Raw genomic sequence first — 22,083 nt, forward strand, 5'->3', positions numbered from 1 at the left:
GGTTATAATGCAGCATTCTTTTGGACACCACACCTAGGTCGGAGCACTGTCGTCCTTCAGGGCTCCAGCCTCTTGATATTTTTATACTTCAATATCAGCTCAATAGAGCAAAAGAGAGAGAGGAAGAGAGAGGGGGGAGAAAAGAGAAAAGAGAGAGAGAAGGAGGGGTGGGAATTACACAAAAGAGAACCAAAAATAATTTTGATTTCTAAGTTAATTTGCTTGCTGATCTGGGATTTCAGTCATCATGGAGGGTAAATGGACAATCTGCCCAGGACTGCAGCCTGATATCATTTTTCAAAGCCAGAACTTACTCCATTTTCTATGCAAATGTCAGAAAAGCGAAACACCCTCTCTTCCAAGTCAGAGAAGGGGAAGCGACGGCTCTCAGGTTGGGACAATATTATCTGGAAGCTGAAGAAGAAACTGAACGCTCCTTTCTCCCCAGCCCTTTCCATCCCTTTCAATACGGAGGGGGGAAAAATCCCAAGATCTGCAAAGGTAAGGGAGATTCTACAATTTTCTTCTTGTTCGTTTGCATGGCTTTTGTAGGGGGTGGGGCTTGGGTTTTTCTCCCTCCTCCCCCCCTCCAAGACGGGGCTGAACCCCACCTCTGGGCGCTGCAGGGAGAGGCTTCCCAGGAAATTCGGTAGCGAGAGAGGGGTGGCTGCTTCCTGGAGGGGGAGCCCAGTCAAAGATGGGAGGAGGAACAGAAAGAGGCAACGAGGCCAGCTCTAAGTCGCCTTTTTAAGCTTGGAGGAGAGGCTCAAGCAGGGGGGACTGCGAAGGAGAGGATGGGGGTGTCTGGCTTCTACGGCACCCGAAGAAGCCAGTCGCTATGGCCTCTGTGGGTTTGCCCCCTCCCTCCTATCATTCCTTCCTTGCCCTGTCCTTTCCCAATTGCTCCCGGGCTGGAATTCTCTTGCCTGGTGCGGATGTCGGCGGTTTCCCGGCAGCATTGGCATTCGGGGCGGTGGCGCTAAGGGATGTCCTGGTCTCTGTAGGGCCTGGAATCTCCGCAGAGGCCGGCAAGGGCAAAGAGGCAGCTAGAGAGACAGAGAAAGAACAATTCACAGAAAAGTGTTCACTGTCTCTCTTTGGTGACATTTCTAAAATTAAAAGGTTGTGTGTGGAAGCCCCCAAAGCGCGGGAGACACCCCCCTCAGGAAGCCTCCCGGAGAATGCCCAGGTCTCTGGCCACTCCCGCAGGAAGGAGCTTCGCTCTGCAGGGAGACAGTTTTGTGGTTTTAACGCGGTAGGTCACAGCGTGCTGGTTTCTGTACTGTATCGACTTGTTACTTGTGTTGGTATGGGTCGTGTGGATTTTGGTGGAGGAGAAGAAGATTGTCGTGTGTATGTCTGATGTGGAAACATTTCAAACTTATCCAAACGTGGTGATTGTGAAAAAGCCGTTTAGCCTGTTGTTGTTTTAGACTTATAAACAAAACAAAACAGAAAGAAAAGAAAAAGAAAACCCAGTTATGGGACTTGATGGTATTCGAACTGGAAAGCCTAGACTGGCGCTGAGCTTGGACAGCTAGCTAGTCCTGTACCTCAGGCGCCCAGATTTCATCCCCCAGTCAGGCCTCCTGGGGAAGGGGAGAGGTGACAACCTTTGAGTGGGAAATAGATTCCTAAAGTAGCGGGTGGGGTGGAAGAAGGCGCAAGCCTTGAGGCAAGGACTTAAAAGTGGGGTGACAGAGCTTCTGGGGAAGCTTCTAGCCCAGAGATAAGTGATACTAGGCGAGGAGGGCAAGAGAGACTGTGATTTAGTTTTGTCTGCACAAATAGGTGATTGCTTTTCTCTTTCTTAAAACCAGATGCAGGGCGTTCATCCTAGGGCGTCTGGTTGCCGGTGAACAGAGGAGCCTGGGGAGTGTGTGTAGGGGTGGGTGTATATTGGCTCTCTCAAGAGAGGAACGGACGGCAGCCACTTGTGGCGCGGGAGGGGAGCCCTGGGGGCGCAGGTAGATATCCTAGGCACAGGCACAGACTGGGCACCAGAGGTATCACTTGGCTTCATAGCGAGAGACGTTCTCCGCCAACACCCAAGGCACTCGGGGCCTAGCCTCAAAGGAAAAATTCCCCCAAACCCACCCATCCTAAAGGTCTTTTTCTCCAGTAGTCTTGGAAGGTTATAAATCCTCCCTTAAGACAGTTTGCTCTGACCCAAATTATGCGGTTTGCTGCCATCTACCGTCCGTTCGAAGACACGCGGCTTTGGCTCCGCAAGCCCCAAGGCACTGCTCATGCAGTGCCGGACGCCTGAAGCCCCAGGCACAGAAGATTCGGGAGATAACCGGCCCACCCCGACGCTCCCTGCTGGATCTTGGTCCCCGGGTGTAGATTAGAGAATGGAACACATTTCTCCCCAGTCCACCATCCCCAATGTCATACTGCACGTTGTCTCCCGCCCATCCCAGCCCCAAACTTGGTGGCTACCAGGGGAATCGGCTTTTCCCAGGGCGTATTTAAAGAGGACTGATGCTACATTCAGCGGGCAAGGGACCCTAAACCAAGGGGTTGAGGGTAGAACAGACCCATCAAAACCCCCACCATCACGATCTCCTCCTCCCCACCAAGGCTCGGGAGAAGATCCGGGCGCTGGAGAGATGTGAGGCCAAGGCTGTTCAAGGTTTATTTGGTTTTCTTCTCAGCTAAAGGAAGGAGCCGGAGGGGAAGGCGCCGGCCCAGGCAGTTCCACTCGGTTGTCAAAAGACAAACCGAGTCTGTGTTTTCCCGGTTGGCTGGTTGGTCTTGCCAGTTCCTTGGCTGGTGGGTCTGTGGTGAAGGAATTGAACCGAGTTTTCTGGAAACTGAGGGTGTCTCAAGTGTCATCCCCTCCCCCATTCTCGATCGTTTCTAGCGAAATCGACGCAAATATGCTTTGGGGGGAAATCGGGAGTGGGACTGGGGCTAAATCATTAAGGAACCCACCATAATTTCCGTTTCTACCGCACCCCTCCACCCACTTAACGCGACCGCTTTCCCAGAAGGGGGTGGTGAGGGCGGCAGTGCGAGCCTCTGCTGCGGCGTTTGAATATTGGCCCCTGTCTCACGGGTTACTGATTAGCTTAGGCTTTCAAGTCTCAGGAGGAAGCTCTGGCCTCTCCTTTAAAGGTACTGTGGCCCTAATTCCTGGCGAGGGGTGGGTGTTCCAGGAAATTGCCTCCGGTGCCAAGCAAGCCGGGGTGTTGCTAGGGTCTGGCCCGGAGCTAACGAAGCTATCGAGGTCAAGGGGCCTAGCAGTACTGGAGGCAAACGCTGCAGTTGCGGGGCACCCTCCCCAGCCCCCCCACCCCCGCGCCCTCGGAGCCTCTTGAGGTTGGGCCTCTGGAGCAGCTCTTTCAGCTCTTCCGCGGCGGAGTGACTTTCTGACAGCTAGAAGGCTCGGCTCAGTGAGTTGGGTCTTCGGGGAGCCCTGAGGGAGACAACATGGAAGGCTTGGGCCCTTAGGAGATTAGTTTTCTTTTGAGCAATCTGAAAGACAGGTAGGGTGAGGAAGTCGGGCTGCCGGATTGAAATCCTTCAGGGCTCTTAGGGAGCCTATGGACCTGTGTGGGGGACAAACAGAGCGGCTCAGAGCCATCGCCCACACCCCCCAAGATCAGAAAGGATGCCGCTCATTTGCATAATGGAAATGAGATCTTGTAACTCAATTTGGACAGGCCAATTTTAGGACAAAGTGTCTCATATAAAGAGCCTCCTCCAAGCTTATGGAAGGAAGCACAGGGGTACCTCTGGGAACATTTATGTTCCCCAAGCTCAAGAGAATTAAAGTCCAGTGAGAGAACTGGGTTGAGATGTTCTCATCTGGCCCACCCCAGCCAAAGTTGGGAATAGGTGAAGGTGCCTAGAACCCAAAGAGCTGGGTTGGGTATAGGAGGCTTGGAGGCGGGGTAGCTTAGAGGAAATGGAAAGCCTGGACAATCCCTACTCACCCCCACTTACCCCACCACTACACATACATATAGGCAAATACTCCTCCCTGAGGTTACCCTTCAAGAAGAATTTTACTTCTGAACTGAACACAACTTAAGAAACATTTTCCTGGGAGTTAGAATGTGTGTGCTTGCCCACAGGACTGCAGATTCACAGCCAAGAAAATTACAATTATAAATCTTGCCTGTGGTGTATCTATCTGTACAATACCTCTGTTATGTACTCACGAGTTGGTATACGTTTATATCTACTGCTCTGAAGATACACTTCCTCCTTGAGGTGGGGAACATAGACACCACCAAACTAGCAGAAGGCTGTGCCTGCTGTGTATTTACATATTACCCCAGAGACAGACGGAGGTGGACTGAGACACAGATAGATTCGAATAGATCTGGCTCCAGAAACCAGGCAGTCTCTGGCCCACTCTGCCTGCCTGTTCTTTTTCCCAAACAAACGGATCAGATGAATAAACGCTCATAAATACCTCTGGGCTTAGATAAGAGCGATGAGGCGCTATTTCCTTTCATGCCCGACTCCAGGCGCCCTGGCAGGCCCTCACATAGTGGCTTCATTTCCCAACAGGCAACCTGCAGAGGTGAGGTTAATTTGGCAGTTGTGATTCTAAGAATAAGGCAATTATTTTCCTGCCTCTATCACAGGGAAGGGCTCCCTTCCTCACTTCATCTTACTTTGCCCAGACTCTGTGTGTGTGTGTGGGGGGGGACCATACTGCCCAGTGGTAGGATGGGAACATTGTGTCCAGCAAGGGGGCAGAGAGGACTGAGGCCCAGAGCTCAGTCTTAGTGTCAGGGTGGAGGGAGGTGCATGCAATGACTCTTTCCCTATCTGGTTCGTATAGCCCCTACTCCTCGTAAGAGTGAGCCCAACCATAGCTAGATTTGGGACATTGAAATTTTTTTATTATTAGAGGTTTTGAGTTTCTTCTTTTAAAATCTTATCAACTCCCCAACCTCCAGTGGGATCCGGCTTGGAAGTGATTGGAGGGACATCCAGGATGGCCACTTTGCCATGAAAGTACAGTCTCAAAGTTGCCCTGAGTTCAGAGAGCCTTGGAGACTATTTTGCAACCAATCAAGTTCTCACCCTTGGTCACTCAACCTCAGCCCTGTACCACCTTCTCTAGTGTCTTGCACCATCTCCAGTGGGCGGATCTAAGTCATAAAGGGAGCCCTGAGGACAAGGCAGAGGAGGGTCAGTCTGGCCAGACATCAGACTTTGTCCCACATTGTGCCCCCTTCCTGTTCCCAGATTGGAATATTGTCAACCTGCACTGGATGGCCTGTGCATTGTGGTCCTGTCTCCCACCCTGTGCTCCATGCTCATTTTCCTTGGATGATAGAACCAGAGACATACACCGTCACACCCAAGCTTGAAAGGCAGCAAAGTTGATGATCCAAATGTGGGGTATGGGAGGGATTGTACAGATGCTGAGAAACAGAAAGTAGAAGGGGATGTAGGCTGATGGTTGGAAACTGCCTGCTGAGTCCCCAGGAGGACCGGAACACCTTTCTCCTTATAAAACTAAAGCAAAACCAAGTCCTGGGAAAGAATTAATTTTAAAAAGAACTGCCAGCTTCTAGACAGACTGGAAAAGGGGAAAAGACTCCTCTCTTCTGGTGGTCCTCTGATTGCCTTAAAAATCAGGAGGATTTGGAGACTCACAATTGCAAGAGGAACAATTTCTTCCTTGTGCCCAGATTTACTTGAGCATTCTTGATTTCTACAAATCTGAACCCAGGATATTTTTAATGCCTTTTGGAGTATCCAGGGGCTACTGGAGTGAGGGTTGTAGGCAGGATGGGGATCAGACAAATAAAGCCATATAGGCTGAAGACTATCCCTCACCCTTTATATCCCCAAGTGAGGAGGGGGCTAGTCCTTTCCCCCAATGTCTCTTCCCCTGCCAAGAGTGTGCAGCTGCTTACTACAACCAGGCAGGATGTCTTGGGCAGCAGCAGCCACAGCCTTCCAAGAAGCTCCTAGGCTGACTACAGAGCCACAGGGGAAACTGGGGCTAAGAACCTTCTGCCATTTCCCCCTCTTCTGGATCTTTCAGGTGGTGGGATCTGATATGCCCCTCAGACCGGAACAGTTGTGGAGAAGCAGGAATAATATAAACCCAGGTTTAGAGGAGAGAGAGCAGATCTGATAAACAGGAAGAAATGATTTTCAAAACCTGGAAAGGAGGGTGTTTCTTCTTTGCTTCTCTTTCTGAAATGGTGCAGAAATCAGAGAACTCTCATCACCTTCTACCAACACTACATCCTAGAAACAAACCTTCTCCTTTAGTCCTCTCTAAAGGAGATTCATTCAGGAACACTTACCCACCCCTCCCAGAGGCAAAGGGCCCAAGTAACGCAGGGGTTAACTTTTCTGAAAACACAATTAACTTTTTCCTATCCTTCGTGGGGTGAGGGGAGGCATATATTTATTTAATCACTGGGGGATGAGGTGGTCTCAATCCAAATGCTCCCTCCTCCCTCAAAGGCACAGCCCGTCTTTGCAGGTTCTATGTAGGTGAAACAGGACGCGTTGTGTTGTTGGGGGGGAGGAGGGAAGAGAGAGAGAGAGAGACAGAGAGAGAGAGAAAGGAGAAGGAGAAGGAGGGAAAAAAAGGTTGATAGGTTTGTGCGCCGGTCCCTCGTGCGGGCTGCGCTCCTCCAGGGTGCTATTTGACAATTCCTGCCTCTGCCATTGGTCAGTGTTGGATCAGATGGTTGTATTTCCTTCTGGCCCTCACTGGCACCTCGCCATCCCCCCTCAGCTAAAACCCAATCTCGGATATACTACTAATAGGCGCGGCGCTCAGACTATAAAACACAACAAATCATAAACCCGGCGGAGCAGCAGCGGCCGCGCGCGCCTCCCCTCCCAATGAGTTCCTATTTCGTGAACTCCACCTTCCCCGTCACTCTGGCCAGCGGGCAGGAGTCCTTCCTGGGCCAGCTACCGCTCTACTCGTCGGGCTATGCGGACCCGCTGAGACACTACCCGGCGCCCTATGGGCCCGGGCCCGGCCAGGACAAGAGCTTTGCCACTTCCTCCTATTACCCGCCAGCCGCCAGTGGCTACGGCCGAGCGGCGCCTTGCGACTACGGGCCGGCGCCGGCCTTCTACCGCGAGAAGGAGTCGGCCTGCGCGCTCTCGGGCGCCGACGAGCCTCCCAGGTTCCACCCCGAGCCGCGGAAGTCGGACTGCGCGCAGGACAAGAGCGTGTTCGGCGAGACCGAGGAACAGAAGTGTTCCACTCCAGTCTACCCGTGGATGCAGCGGATGAATTCGTGCAACAGTGAGTGACACTTCCCGCTGCCGGTCCGACCCTGGGTTCCCCAACACCGGAGACAACCAGCGAGACTGCGCCCCTACCACTCTCCCTTAGGGTGCTAGGTGGGCTTCTCAGTTAGGAGACAGGGGAAGATGGGGCGCCTGCATGGGGTCTCCCCGCTCTGTCCTCGGGTCTGCAGGAGTTACAAAGTTTGCAAAGTCCCAGCTACACAGGGAGCCAGGGGGAGTAAGTGGGCTCCCGTGCAGCGCCAGGTCAGAGTCCAGGTCCAGAAAGGAAGCAGGGGCCACAGTCACTGACTTTGTTTTCCTTTGGGCCCCCTTGCTCTGGTGTCCTCCACCTAAAGAGGCTCCATTTAAAACTGAGTGCGTCATGGGGGGTGTGTGTGACTGGGAGGGAGAGTTGGTCTGTCTGGGACTGTGTTTCCCTGAAGGTGGGGAGCTAGGTAAAGGAGAGGCACAAGGGAATGGGTGGTAGTCAGAGAAGAGAGGGAGAATAGGCCATAGAAAGAGAAAGGGACCAGATGGAGGGGGGAGAGGGAGAGAGAAACAGGCGCCTGGGTCTCTGGTTGGAGTATTTGTCCGCCTTAAATCCCAATTGATGTCCATTAGCGGGACACCAAAGTGAGGAGCCGTTAATGTGGACTATAGATCGATTCACGTCATTACCGATTAAGGGCCTGAATCTATCATTGGGTGGGCGGGGGCGGGGTCCTAGATGGATGGAAAGGGAAAGAAAGAAAAGATGCCTCTAGGAACAGACACACCTGGCCAGCCCCTCCCCCCAGGCTCAGGTGGGAGTTCAAACTGCTCCTCCCTTCCCCCCACAGAGAATCTAGATAGAAAGCACTTGCCTAGGAGATCAGGAGGGAATCTGGAGGGGGCGCTGGAGGAATGGAAAAGGGGGACACAGAACAGTGAGAGTGGAGGGTATCCTGGGACGTCTATAGTCCTTGTTTGAGGGTCGAGAGGGGGAGGGGAGCTCTGGGCACTGTGACCCGAGGCCTCAGCGTCTCCACTCTGCGTAACAGGTTCCTCCTTTGGGCCCAGCGGCCGGCGAGGCCGCCAGACCTACACGCGCTACCAGACGCTGGAGCTGGAGAAGGAGTTTCACTACAATCGCTACCTGACGCGGCGGCGGCGCATCGAGATAGCGCACGCCTTGTGCCTGACCGAGAGGCAGATAAAGATCTGGTTTCAGAACCGCCGCATGAAGTGGAAAAAAGAGAGCAAACTGCTCAGCGCGTCTCAGCTCAGTGCCGAGGAGGAGGAAGAAAAACCAGCCGAGTGAAGGTGTTGGAAAGGGAGGGGGCTGCGAAGGGAGAGGCCTGTAGGGAGCCTAGGGCGTTGGAGAGCCCCAAGAAGGATCTGCGGGTGGAGGAGCCCAGAGAACTGCTTTCCAGCTCACGACAGGCGGGGCCCAGCGCTGTCCTGGACGCCCCTGCCCGCAGAGCTCTTGGCGGGTGCTTAGAGGCTGTGCCCCGAGCCACCCTGCACCCCGCGACCCCCCTTCCTCCCTGAGAAACCTGCTCGGCCGGACCAGGCTCCCTGGTGAGAACTGAGGATCGAACTTGATGTTTCCTGGAAGCAGAGCAAAGTGCTCTTGTTCGTGTCGCGTCTCATTTCGTCCATGTCCCTGTGCACGGTTCAAAGATAGATTCGCTGTCCCCCAACTGGGGCCTCGAAGACTCCCTGACCCCAGACCTGTCCTCTCTCCCACTCCCTCCCCAAAGCCACTGGAAAGAGCACATACTACCTAGAAGCTAAGAAGAGGAGCCTCAGAAGAAAACAAAGTTCTATTTTATTAATTTTCTATGTGTTGTGTTTGTAGTCTTGTCTTAGCTCTGGACGTGAAATACTTCAGTAATAATATTAATATTATTAATAATGATGATAATAATAATAAAGACGTGAAAACTTGCCACTCAGTCAACCTCCAATCCTCCCCTGCCATTTTTTTTTCTTCTCTCCCCTCTCATTGTCCCCCACCCACTCTGTGTCCTATGGTGGGAGCCCTGGGCAGCCTGGGACTTCCCCAGTGCGCTCCACTCAATTCGGAACTTACAGTTGAGATAAAGGCTGGAGGGATCAGTCCCTTCCAGGCCCCAGATCTGGGCCTGGACAGTGCTGAGGCTCACAACTGACTGCCTCTCCGCCTGCAGACTTCAGAGACGGAAAGGGGACGTCATTCTTTAGCTTTTCCTTGTTTGTCCACAGCACTGAGGGAGGCCACCAAAGGTCCCCAATCTTGAGCCCCTGCAAAGTCTGAGCCTGGAGAGCCTAGGCACCTCTGCAGGATTTTCTATCCTCATGGTTGCCGAGGCACCTGGCTTTGGCCTTCCCACATGGCCAGGTCTCCTCCAGTCCTGGTCCTCAGCTTGTGGCCAGTGGCTCCGGAGACAGAAAAATGGGGCCACTGGGTATCTCTCCACCATGCAGCCAAAGAGACTAGGTGCCCTTTCCTACCTAAGGAGAAGCTCAAGTAGAGGAATGTAAAGCCGCCAGCATGCACTGATGGAAGGGTTTGACTTTCTCCCTCGTTCCTTGGAGATCCGAGGACCGAGGCCAGATGATGGGGCATTTGGTCTCATCCTCTCAACCCAAAATGGCCCATTCTCTCTCCGCTCCCACCCGCACCCAGGTGGCAAGCTGCTGACACTGTTTTTCTTTCTTCCTCCTCCCTCCCTCTCTCTTTTTTATTTTTAAAGAAAATAGCCGCCTGGCAGAAGGGGCCCTGCTGCGGTGGTCTCTCGCAGCCCAGCGCTCACAGCAAGACTGCTGTCCTCGGAACCGCTTTTCCGGAAGGCGGTGGGCCACCAGACAAATTCTCAAACTGCCCAGCCTCCAGCAAGGGACCTCAAGTGGGGCTCCCCAATAATCAGGAGGCCAAGGGATCTCACTTTAACCCCAAACTCTCAGCCGTTACCACCCAAACCCAAGCCGCTGCTGATGCGGTAACCGCTGCAATCCTTTCGGCAAGTAGGCCGCTTAGGTTCAGCGGTGCTTGTTCTCTGGGGTCCCTGTACTGTTCTGCCATACCCCAGGCTTGGGCTAAGGACAAGAAGGAGGCTAGGAAGAGCATTCCAAACTTCCATGGGGCCCAGGAGAAGTGAAAGCTTCTCCTGCTGCTTCTTGAAGCCTCCGTCTCAGCCCTGCTCGCTCGCGTTCGGCCTGGGCGCTGTGGACCGTCCTCTGCAATTTTGCCAGGAAGCAGGCCCGGTTGAGCTGGTGGGGGATACCCATTGCAATAATTGTTTTTCACATACAACTTCCAACCCTTCCCCCCATTTCCGCCCCAACTGGGAGACTTGCAAAGCCCAAGTAAAGGAAAAAGCTATTCAATCTTTGATCATGTCTCATCCAGAATTAAAATGATGATGATGATGATAGGGAGAAGGACACAAACAGACTAACCCTACCCCCAAGAAAGTGGATGAAAAGCTAAACCCCCTCCTCTAAAATGCTCAACCCTACGGTTGAGCCACGGCCAGGGTTTCTTTCTTTCCCGGCGGTTGCGGGGAGTCAGCCGGGAGGCTGCAGCCGCCGCCATAGAGGTCTTGGGCCCGCGCTCCCGCCAATCGCCGGGAGGTGGCGCGCTCTGCTCAGAGGCCAACGCCAACCTTCTCCTTGTTTCTCCCCCTTCTCCCTTTTCCCCCTCTCTTGGAGGCTCACATTGAATCGGCCCTAACGATTCTCGGATCGTCATTATTTGTAACCATAGAGCATGAATTACCTCTTGAGGTCATCAGCGAGAATTTACGACTGGTCAACAAAAGCACGTGATTCCCTAACGCCCCCCCATCCCCCTTCCAACCCCCCCCATATTTGGCCGCATACATAGCAAAACGAAGTACAGTGCATCGCTATAATTCATTAATACATCATAAATCGTGAAGCACAGGGTTATAACGACCACGATCCACAAATCAAGCCCTCCAAAATCACCCAAATGAGCTCGTACTTTGTAAACTCCTTCTCGGGGCGTTATCCAAATGGCCCGGACTATCAGTTGCTAAATTATGGCAGTGGCAGCTCTCTGAGCGGCTCTTACAGGGATCCCGCTGCCATGCACACCGGCTCTTACGGCTACAATTACAATGGGATGGACCTCAGCGTCAACCGCTCCTCGGCCTCCTCCAGCCACTTTGGGGCGGTGGGCGAGAGCTCGCGCGCCTTCCCCGCGCCAGCCCAGGAGCCCCGCTTCAGGCAAGCGGCGTCGAGCTGCTCCCTGTCCTCGCCCGAGTCCCTGCCTTGCACCAACGGCGACAGCCACGGCGCCAAGCCCACTGCTTCGTCCCCCTCCGACCAGGCGACCCCGGCCAGCTCCAGCGCCAATTTCACCGAAATAGACGAGGCCAGCGCGTCCTCGGAGCCTGAGGAAGCTGCAAGCCAGCTAAGCAGCCCGAGCCTAGCTCGGGCGCAGCCAGAGCCCATGGCCACCTCCACAGCCGCGCCGGAGGGGCAGACTCCGCAGATATTCCCCTGGATGAGGAAGCTTCACATCAGCCATGGTAATTCTCTCTCTCTCTTTTTTGTCTTCTCAGCTCTCCTTCTCTGCATTGGGGCGGGGGGGGGGGGCGCAAGGAGAGCTTGGCTTTTCCTCAAATACAGATTTATTTTTCCAAGGGGGAGAAGTCTCTAAGAGGGTCCTCAGGGCTTTGTGGACAGAGCCAAACAGAGTCTCTATCTGGGAGGGGGATATTTTAAATAATTTGTTTCCAGCTTCGGCTTAGGTTTTATTCGCTTTGCACCAGCTTTAGGATGAAGGATGGGCTTTATGTAATATGGGAAAAGGTCCTTCTTACCCCTGAAATTTTAAGATTGCCGCTAGCGAAGAAGGGGAGAGCAGTAAAATGCTTCCCAGGGCAAAAGTGCAACCTCTCTCCTCCCTCCCGGGGCGAGCGGCCGCCTGAGCCCAGCCAAGGGTGAGGCTCTGGCAGGGAGCAAGAGACAAAGCCGGGCGCATTAGCTGCCGGCAGAAGTGGGGGCTGTAGGAGAAGGGGGTGCAGACATCCAGCTTGGGTGTAAGCATCTGGAGTAGGGAGGATTGGTGCTGCGGTGAGCTGGGTGCTGGGGACGCCTGGGTCCTGCTCCCCCCGCCCCCCTCCTACCCAGTGCCCCCTCCCTTAACCGGAATTAACAGTTGCCTTGCGGCTCTACTCTATCCGCTCCAGATATGACCGGGCCAGACGGGAAAAGGGCCCGGACCGCGTATACACGCTACCAGACACTGGAGCTGGAGAAGGAGTTTCACTTTAACCGCTACCTGACCCGGCGACGACGCATCGAGATCGCCCACGCACTCTGTCTGTCCGAGCGCCAGATCAAGATCTGGTTCCAGAACCGACGCATGAAGTGGAAGAAGGACAACAAACTGAAAAGTATGAGCCTGGCTACAGCCGGCAGCGCCTTCCAGCCCTGAGCCTGCCCAGAGGAGCCCCGGGCGGCCCAAGAGCCCGCGTCACCCCAGTCCCAGCCCCTCTAAATCTTCCCCGCTGCAGCCGCCCGCCCGCTGGGGACCGGTTCCCACAAGCCTGCCTTGCCCCGGCCTTGTGTTACGATTTTTCGTTTGGTCTTAGGTCTTCCTGTGGCTCCCTCTCTCCTGGACTGGTTATCTTGTTATTATTGTTAATAATAATAATTATTATTTTCCCTCCACGTTCCCCACTCCCTTCCGATGGTCCCAAATCTGCCAATGTTTCTGAATGTTCGTGTCTGTGGTTGCAATCCTTCCCCCCGGGGAAAAAGAAAAAAGAAATTCGCATGTTTAATGTGAACTTTCCCCTTCCCATCTGTGTTCTAACTTATTTATATAAAAGGATAATTGCTGTATTTTGAGTTTCAGCTGGAAACTTCTCTAAGAGGCGGCAATTGGAGGTGGGGTAGTGCCGCGTCTCAGGCCCAGCTGAGCTGGCCTGGGAGATGGAGTCCATGACTGTGTCTCTTTTTCACCCTCCTCTTCCTCCTCCTTTCCCATTTCCCAGACCCAGGTCTTCCAGGGACTTGGTCCTGGGGTAGGAAGGGGGTAGGCAGGATCAAAGGAGTGATGCCGAGAAGAGGGGAGGAAAACAGTTAAGATTTAAGTTCCTGCCGCCTGGGTAGGCCGCACAAGGCCTGGTCTGGGAGTATAAGGAAACAAAAATACTCTTCAGTGTGAAGTGTCTTGTGTATTCCTCTGTGAATCCATAGGTCTGGCTAGAGGGCCCAAAGCTTGTAAATATGGGAATAGTCTAGGTCAGACCCATCTTTTCCTCCCTACCCATTTCGATTCCAAGACCATTTGTAGTGAGCGAGTGGATGCTGTACTACGTGTGAAATCTGTCTTTGCCGGGCCTGTCTCAGTGATTCGCTTTTGGTATTTGTTTGTAGCTTTCCTTGAAGTCAAATAAATGTTTTCCCCACCACACTGCCCTTCCACTTGTCTTTTCTGGGTGTGTGTGGGGGGTCTGCCTGTCCAATCAACTGGAACACCTTAGAACATTCTAGACCATTTTCAATAGATCTGGGGTATAGGGAATGGAAAGCAGGATGCTTCCCAGCAGCCACTGTCAGCTACCTAAATGCCTGGCTTGATCAAGAGTGCTTGGGCCAGGGAACAGGCCTTCATGCCTGGGGGACTGAGGGGCCCAGAAACCCCATGTGGGGCTGGGGCATGGGAAAGGCTGAACTGGACTCCATTCTGGCTTTCCATCAGCTGGCTAGCAAAGCCTCTGGAAAACTCTTTAGGGAACATATTTTGGGCCTAAGTCCTAAGCAGGAGGCTCCTGGCCTGACCAGCTCCCTGCTCCAAATCCCAATTCAATTCTGCCACTAAGGCAAAAAGAAAAAAAAAGATCAGCTCAATTTCAAAGTTTTTTTTCTCATCCTCACTCAGCCTTGTCTACACTTCTCAAGGACTCCTTTGCAGGGGCCGACTGATCTTCCTTCTTGATTAGGAATTGGGGCTCTTCCTGAAAGACCCCTAGTTTCCCCTCCAGCCAGACTAGCCCATGGCCAGGGCCCAGTCCACTTCCATCCAAGTTAGCCTCCACCCTGAGCACAGGAGTCAAGTCTGGACACTTACCCGGTCAATCCCTTCCAGCTTGGCTCAACTTCTTACTGGATATGGGGGGAGGGGAGCTGGTGAGGAGGCTGCCGAGGGTCGTGGAGGCTCTACTGGGCCCTCTTTCCCCTTCACCCCTTGACTTTGTCCCCCTTTGTCCATAGCAAACTATCCCAAAAGTCGCTATGACATTTAGATGTCAAATGGATAGGGTTTTATCTCGAAGTTAGATCGTAAAAATCGCCGAGAAGTCAGGCAGATACCCCTCACTGGCTCGAGAAAGTCACGTGAGATCCATAAAGTTAGTTTTATGGTTTTGGGGAGTTGACACCGCGCGGTATATTTCACATTCTCCAGAATGTTAAGTGACACTTTAACTGCTCGCTGTGGTGGGGAAGGGGGCAGAGGTAGGTGAGCGCTCTCCCAGCCTAGAGCAGCCGGATCAGCCCAGAAGGCAGCGGAGGCCCGGGCCAGCACTCCCGCAGTAAGTAGCTTCCAGCTTTCGCTTTCTCCCCTTGCAATTCTGGGACTTGGGATTGGAGGAAGGAAATCTTGCTTCTAGCAGGGCTGTGAGATGATGTAAGGGAAATTTAGCCTGTTTTTTACATCCAGTTCTGAAAAACTGGGTGCCCAAAGTGAGGGCATTCATTTCCATAAGGCCTCAGAGCGTTGGGTGTTTGGTTTTTATTTACAGGAGTGTCTGACTCATCACAGAAAAGGGGTTGTGTGAGCTCCACGTTCTTTCAGTGCTCTTGGAAACTTAGGGGGCAATAATGAGGGGTGCGTATTACTGAAAGAAGGGACCGCTGTAGGGGGCTACTTCTCTGCTGGGTATCTTCACACAGATATCCTTCCACCCTTGGAAAATAAACTTTATGACGTTCCCTCTTCAGGGATGTGGGGGTGCCCACTGGACACTTTTATCTGGATATATCTGAGCTAAGAAAAAGCACCAGGGGAAGTGGTTGCTGTGGGCTGCCTTGCCCTGGGGTACTTGCTGACTTTCAGATCTTTGAACCTTACAAAAGAGGGTCCCTCCAGTTCTCCATTGCTTCACCAGGGCTGTCCGGAATGGGGAGCATAGCCCTTTTACACCAACCTTCAGCATATTGGTCCCAAGCTAATACTTCTATTTGACTCTAAGTAGGATCGTGAGGTCAGAGTAGGGAGTGCAGAGAGAGGCAATTCCTTCCGATCCAAAACCTAATGCCTGGCCAGGAGTAGGGGCAGGGGAGAGCTTCTTCTCTTGAGAAGATTTGGGTGTTTAAATACATCTCTGGCAAGCCCTTCATAAATAAAACCTGCTCAAGAACTCAAATTCCCACCCCCTAACTGTCAGGAGGGGAAAAAAGAGATTCAGGAGCTAGGAGAGAAAATTGGAAAGGCGCTTTGTTTTTCTTTTCTCTTCTTTCCTCTTCTCTCCTAGGCACACCTTCAAAGGCTCCTTTGTTTTATGCCACCACAAACCAGAGGGACTTCAGGATTTGAACCAAGAGGGCCTGTTATTTTTTAAGGAAAAGTCACCCTTCTTCTAAAAGTCAGAGTCCTCTTCCTCACCAAGTTAAACATCCCAACCCCACTTTAAGACCGCGGGGCAACCACTCTGTCACTATTCCCTTCATCAGTCCATCATTTCTTGATTAGCTCACCAACTCTCCCATGGGTAGTTCCTAGGATTGGACATGTGGCACCTCAAGGAGCTTATGATCATTGGGTCATGAGCCTCCCTGTTTCCCATTAAGGGACACTGGAACTCTCCCCCTCTCTTTTTTCTCCTGAAGCCACTCTCTGTTCCCTTCAGTCTCTGCCCAAGCCTGACTTACAGTCTTGCAGGAGAATCTTAACAGGTTTTGAAAGCAGAGTCGCCCTGGTTTGAAGATACATCATCCCAAGAATGCTGGGCATTTGTATCTCTTGGGAAGGAGACTCTGGTTAGCTCCAAAAAGATCCCCAGCACCATTTAAAATACTAATATATTATGGAGGCATAGCTCCACAGGCTTCCACTGTCTACAAGGCAAAGGGGTTAAGAGTGGTTCAAGGAAGAGAGCAGCAGGGAGAGATCTGACCTGGGACCTCCAGGTGACCCCATTCCTAACATGGCCCTGGTCTCATGATGGTAATGTGCTTCGCTCTCTGGAAGCCTTCCCGGGACTCCTAAACCCTAGTTAACCAGGCCTGCCCCTGAAGATTTTGGGGTTTTTTTGGTCCCCTCATATGTCAGTTGCAAACAGATAAAGAGTGTGTGTGGATGACTGCCCCGGTACTTGGGCTGGGCATAACTGGACAGATTTTCTGGAATGGCAAACAGTATCCCTGGGCAGGGGTGCCCACTTCCGCCTCAGTGACCAAACCCTTGGAGGGTTTCCTCTCTCTAAGCAGATCCTAGCAAAGACATCCTACTGCTGGGCTTTCTTGTTCCCCATTCTGGCTCTCTGAGCAACCTTCCTTCCTGAACCCTAACTAGGACAAGTTGGGGAAGGGAGGAGAGGTGTGAAGGGGGTTCTGTTATAAAGAACTCCATCGTATGCTCCAGACCTGTCCCCTCCCTTCCCGCCTTCCCTCAAGTAATTTCTTTCTCTGGGGAAGCTGCTCTGCTCTCTCCTCAGCTCTGTTGTATCTCCTCTCCTACAGCTTCCTCTCCCCTGCTGAACTATAAGCTAACACCCTCGGGCTAAATCCTCAACTTGGGACTGGCCCCAAGACGTGACAGCTGAGGATTAAGGCTGTAGTTTCCCTTTTTCATAAGAGGCCAGCCTGGCCATCACTCAGTGGGCAATTTGATTTTGATTTTTTTGTTTTGTTTTATTTTGTTATTTGTTTTGTTTTGTTTTGTTTCTCCCAGGCCAAGGGGTGGGAGGAAGTACAAAGAACTGTAAACAGGAAAGCCAGTTGGGCCTGGAGTTCTAAGCGCCCATATTTCATCGGCTTCCTCTCCATAACTGTGGCAGGGACGTTTAACCCTTCCCTGACTGTCAGAAGTTATCCAATGAGGGCTGTGGACAGAATGGGGAAATCCACAAGGAAGCTCATTCATATGTCAGGTTTCTTTATCCCTGGGATCTGGATACTGAGGAGGAAGCCAAAGATTCAGAGCAAAGATGAAGACAGATGCTTGACACAATTTCCAAACTCAGTCCCTTCCCAGGACTGGTCTCCCTTGCATGGGCTCCCCCAACTTGGGGACTAACCTGGTCAACTTTAGTGGACAGGACTAGAAAGAACCAAGTCCTCTCTTTTAGGGGAGGAGCTACTGGTAATCCTCTCCATTTGGGGCTGTTTCTCAGAGTAATCAGATTTCTGAGACTGGGATCTGCCCACAGCAGGATTTATCGATTGCTTCAGTGCTGTTACACATACATATTAATTAACCCAGACAAGGCTGGAAACGGAGCTGTTTGGGATGGGAAGGGGAGGGGAGAAACAGGGGCCCTTTACAGAGAATGGACATTTCTCCCTAAGTGCCCAGAGGCCCAGATTGGAGAGTTATTTTCCACCAAATCCTTTGGTCCTCCCCAAGCTTGAAGTACTTGGAGTTCTCAGCAAGGGTAAGAGTGACTCAGTCTCCACAATTGGACTCCCCACACATCTCCTAGGGGGTGGAATTAAACACCCCCAGGCCAGTTCTTGAAGGCCCCCACCTGACCTCTCCTTGTCGGTAGCGCTCCAATGCTGTGTTTCTGGTGGATGTTACCACCACGACCTTTCTAGAGGGGTTAACACCCCCTCCTCACCTTCCTTTCAACTTTCCAAAGGTAAAAAACTTTTGATGGTTTTTGGGTTTGTTTTGTTTTGTTTTAGTGTCCGTGTCCCGTTTGTTGCTGGTAGTGATGATGTTATGGTCTTCCCCTTTCTCCTACCTCTCCCTCCAAAAAGTGATTAAAATCTGTTAAAGGATTTAATTAAGAGAGTTAAATGAAAAGGAAGGAGGCACAAATGAGTTGGGGGAAAAAACCCACACCAAAGCTATTCTCAACGATTAAATCGCCATTTTAACAATATAATGGAGTTTGCATCCTGAAAGGGGAAATCAACGCTCATATCTCATCAATAATTCATAGAGTCTGGGATCACACAGAGGTCAGCAGACGGGGGCCGCAGCGCCAGCCTACAAGGGCTGCGAGCAGCGGGCCGCATACATTACAGTCCTGCCGCACTACTGCAGCCACCTCCGCAGCTCCAGGCCAGGGGCAGGGCGTGCCCACAGGTTTAGGTGTATCTTTCGTTCTCTCTTTTAGTGAATTCACTGAGACCTAGATTGTGGGTTCTAAGAGGAAGAGGAGAATTTGGGGGCCTGGAGAGGATTGGACTTCAGGCAGTTTGGCACCTGTCAGACCCGAAAATCACCTCCTGCCCAACTGTTAATTTTTCTCTCTCTCCCCTTTTCCATTCTTTTTCCTTTTCTCTATGGTTTGGACATCGCCTGTCCTGTCTCTTCTCTCTCTAAATCCTTCTTGGAGAAGAAAATGTACTTTTTGCAGCATGCTTTAGCTTCTGCTGACTGGACACAGCCTACAGGCTGCTGGGCCGCATTCTGGCCTCGCTCTGGGAATGGATTTGGGCTGAGCCCCCGCAGCTGCAGCCTAGTCCGCAGCCTCTTAGCACGGCAGCTGGTTTGGGTTGCAGCGATCGCTGACCTCGCAGCCCTGTTCGGTAGGGATGAATGCGTCTTGTGGGGGAAAGGTGCTTAGCCAGTCCCAGACAGGCTTGCCTAACCAAGAGATGTCCCAGGGCAGATGGAAATGTGGGACGTCAGCATGAAAAGAAACATTTATGGGAGAAGTGGAAGAAAAGTGTCAGCGCGTGGGGGGGTCTTCTCTTCTGGGATTTGAAACATAACCCCTAAATAGGGGCTTCTGCAGACTTGTTCTATTCTCTCTCTTTGTGCATCTCTTTAACTCGCTCTCTAGTCTTCCCTTTCCGATTCCCAAGGGCCCTTACGGACGAAAAAACGGAAACTTTTCCTAACGGTGAGAGGCGGGGGGGCCTGGGAGGAGATATTTGGGCGAATAGGAAACCGAAAGCGTGCGGGTCATCCGCATAGCCGCCAAGCTGAACGAGCGGCAGAGCCTGTAACGTCCCCAAGCTACCAGTAGAGTCCGCCTTAGACCAAGTTCACAGCCAGGCTAAGGCCTCCGAGGCGTCAGCGATCGGCCTCGCAAGGTGGCCCAGGGCCCTGCATTGTTGGGACGCTGAGCTCTCTCTCCAGTCCTATGGGTACAGTGGCTCCCTCTGCTCTCTCGAAGCCCCTGCTCGAAGCTCTCCCCACTCTTCGCCCCAGTAATACCCTTCTCTCGGTCAGCCTATAGGAACCCTTTCCCAGCAATCTTGGCCACACCCTGGGGACAAGCATTTAGAGTGGGTGGCCAAAAGCCCTCCTTAGCATTCCAACATAAGATCAGTGAAAATATGGGAAGTAGAGTTGGTGGCATTTCCCAAGGAGATTTAATAGCAAAGACTCCTCTTCCCCAAGTCTAGGGCCTTGTGGGACCGCTGGAGAACATTGGCAAAGGGGGAGGGGTAAGGAAGGCTATTTGTGCTTGGATTTCTGCAGTGGGCCAAGCAGAATGAGACCCTGGGCTGTGAGGCCAGTGTTATTGCCAGAGGGGTCGCAAAGTTGGAGGGTCAAAAGTTTACAGCTTTCTAGTCGTCTAGCGGCCAGGATGAGGAAGGAAAGGGGGAAGGGGAGAGAAAAGGATGCTCCAGGTAAGGAAGACTTGGGAGAAGTGGGGAGCTGAAGTGGGCAGGGAGAAGGCAGATATCTGGAGGAGGAGAAAGTGAGGAAGCAAGAAATTCTTCCCCCCAAAGGGAAGCTGCACAAAAGAGCACCCAGGACATGTTGAATCCTTCGTGCATTTTCTCTCCCAAAGACAACCTTTGAATCACCATAATAAATTTAATTAAAAACTATCCAGCCGCACACACATTTTAAAAATTCAATTACCCATGAATCTTTGTAAGGACGCTTGTCTGCGCCAAAGAAGGCGTCCATGGTAAAGGTTTGATTCTCATCAACACTGCTTGCCCTAAATGGCCCAAACTTCTAGCTCCTTCTCTCCCCCTTTCCCTCCCTTCAGAGAGGTTGGTCTGTTTTCAATATCCTCTAACCCCAAGGCTGGGTGTAGGCAGCTAGGGCTCATGACCACCACCAGTATTGGAGGCTTTCCAGACTCTCATTCCTCTCTCCAAATTGCATGGGTTTAAGAACTTGGATATTGAAAGGTTAGCTTGTTAATTCTCTCACTCTCTCCCAGTATGTTCATCTTGACTCCCTCTCTTCCTATTTGAACAAGGGAGGGGAAATTGCAAGGAAAAATACCAAATGGCCTAAGGGAGATCTATTTAACTGGAGTTGAAACAGGCGACCTGAAATGAACCTTGATTCCATGCATTAAGCTTAACTCATAAGCGAAGTGCCTAGAGAGACTCTGTAATTATAACACCAGGGCATATGCCTATTTTGGGTATTTAAATGACTGCTGCTTTATGAGAAGTCTTCATATTCTCTTCCAAGCATTTAATATAGAAGGTGCACTGTGGGTGTTTGTCCTGCTAGAATGGAGATAACCTAAGAGTTTCTGTAAAGAAACCTTTTGAAATATGGTGAGAATAGACAAAAGTTTAATATCAAATTTTAAATCAATTTTACCCCAGGTTTTGTTTTGTTTTGTTTTTCACCAAACCAACTAGGTACAAATCCCTATTTTTACTTAATTTTCAGGTCAGTTTCTGTTAGGTCAGGGAAGAATTCTTGGAGTCTTGAGGAGGTAAAGATCAAAGCCTGAAGAATTCATCTCCTATTCCCCCTGGGTCTCCTTTTCCTCCCTTTCAGGACAAGATGTTAGCAAATTCAGGGATCTGTGCATTATACTGGAGAAGTGCATGGTCTTGGCTAGAGGGACCTCCAGATAGGGAAGAGGTGGTTTCTGCTATCCAGAAACCAGAATATCCAGACTTATCCAGAATAAGTTGAGTGCTTAGGGGAGCTCTTTCCAGACCTCTCTGTTAGGGGGATACCACTCTGCCAACTCTTCGTAGGCCTAAACCTAGTCTCAGTCTCCATCTCAAGACTCAAACTACATAGAAGGAGAGTCACCTCTGCTAGTCCCCAGGAGGCTGGAGAAAGGGAGAAGTGTATTGTAGGCAATCCCCCAGATCCTAATTCTGGGGAGACAAATCTAAGAAAATATCACTATTTAAAATGTCTCCGGGGTTGGCTTGTTAACTTCCTGTGGTGGTAATGGAGGTAGTAGGCAAAGGAGTTACTGTACAGATAAGAAATTGGGGGGGGGAGTATTGTTTTGTTTTAAAAGGATAATTAAAGCCTCTGAAAGCCAAGTCCACCTTCGACCTGTGCTATCCAGTCTCTCTCTGAGGATGCTGTTTCTCTCAATCTTGCTGGGCTATGGGCATAAATTTTGGCTCAAGAGGTGAAGGGGTCATTTCTGGGCCCTGGAGTCTCCAATTTTTTTTCCAAAAGTGGATGTATCTCTGGCACCTAGAGGAGTTAATAAAGCAGATGGAGTGTGCAAAGGGGTCCAGATACTGGCCCTACTAGTGCAGGCATTTAGGGAGAAGGTCAAGGGAAGGAGCCTCTGACTCAGGCCTACTCTCTGGATGGAGCAAAGATGCCCAGGCAAATTTTCCGTTTTCCTTGTGCCAGCCTCCTTTTCAGGCCTTGAAAGTGTCCCCCATCGAATTCTACCCTCTCCCTGAAAGCAGAGCTGACAAAAATACAGAAATGATGGAAAAGCAAAGCAGGGACGGCAGGGATGGCTGACTCCTATCCCAATGGGA

The 22,083-nt window shown here is 51.6% G+C and overlaps 3 protein-coding genes across 5 annotated transcripts in view; all 3 read left to right on the top strand.

Annotated features, from left to right (window-relative positions):
* The first annotated feature begins 5 nt into the window (after positions 1-5).
* Positions 6-9,173, top strand: HOXB6 (homeobox B6). 2 transcript variants are annotated; one of them, XM_053570140.1, is made up of 3 exons: positions 6-501; positions 6,728-7,252; positions 8,277-9,173. In XM_053570140.1, the coding sequence occupies exons 2-3, from the start codon at positions 6,838-6,840 to the stop codon at positions 8,534-8,536; spliced, it is 675 nt and encodes a 224-aa protein (XP_053426115.1). In that variant the 5' UTR covers positions 6-501; positions 6,728-6,837; the 3' UTR covers positions 8,537-9,173. The 2 variants fall into 2 exon arrangements, with proteins under 2 accessions (XP_053426115.1, XP_053426116.1); XM_053570141.1 differs by lacking the exon at positions 6-501 and having other exon boundaries at positions 6,566-7,252.
* The window catches only part of HOXB3 (homeobox B3), a 55,748-nt gene continuing 34,027 nt past the window's right edge, over positions 363-22,083 (top strand). Inside the window, exon 1 of one of the 2 annotated variants that reach the window (XM_053570130.1) lies at positions 363-501. The gene's annotated coding sequence lies outside the window, so the exon portion shown is untranslated. Of the gene's footprint in view, positions 502-14,629; positions 14,772-22,083 lie in introns of those variants that run through there. The other variant, XM_053570127.1, reaches the window with a different exon arrangement.
* On the top strand, positions 9,654-13,647 carry HOXB5 (homeobox B5). Its single transcript, XM_053570135.1, has 2 exons — positions 9,654-11,756; positions 12,420-13,647. The coding sequence occupies exons 1-2, from the start codon at positions 11,195-11,197 to the stop codon at positions 12,665-12,667; spliced, it is 810 nt and encodes a 269-aa protein (XP_053426110.1). The 5' UTR covers positions 9,654-11,194; the 3' UTR covers positions 12,668-13,647.

The sequence above is a fragment of the Nycticebus coucang genome, chromosome 18 (assembly GCF_027406575.1).
Source record: "Nycticebus coucang isolate mNycCou1 chromosome 18, mNycCou1.pri, whole genome shotgun sequence".
Classification (NCBI taxonomy): domain Eukaryota; kingdom Metazoa; phylum Chordata; class Mammalia; order Primates; family Lorisidae; genus Nycticebus; species Nycticebus coucang.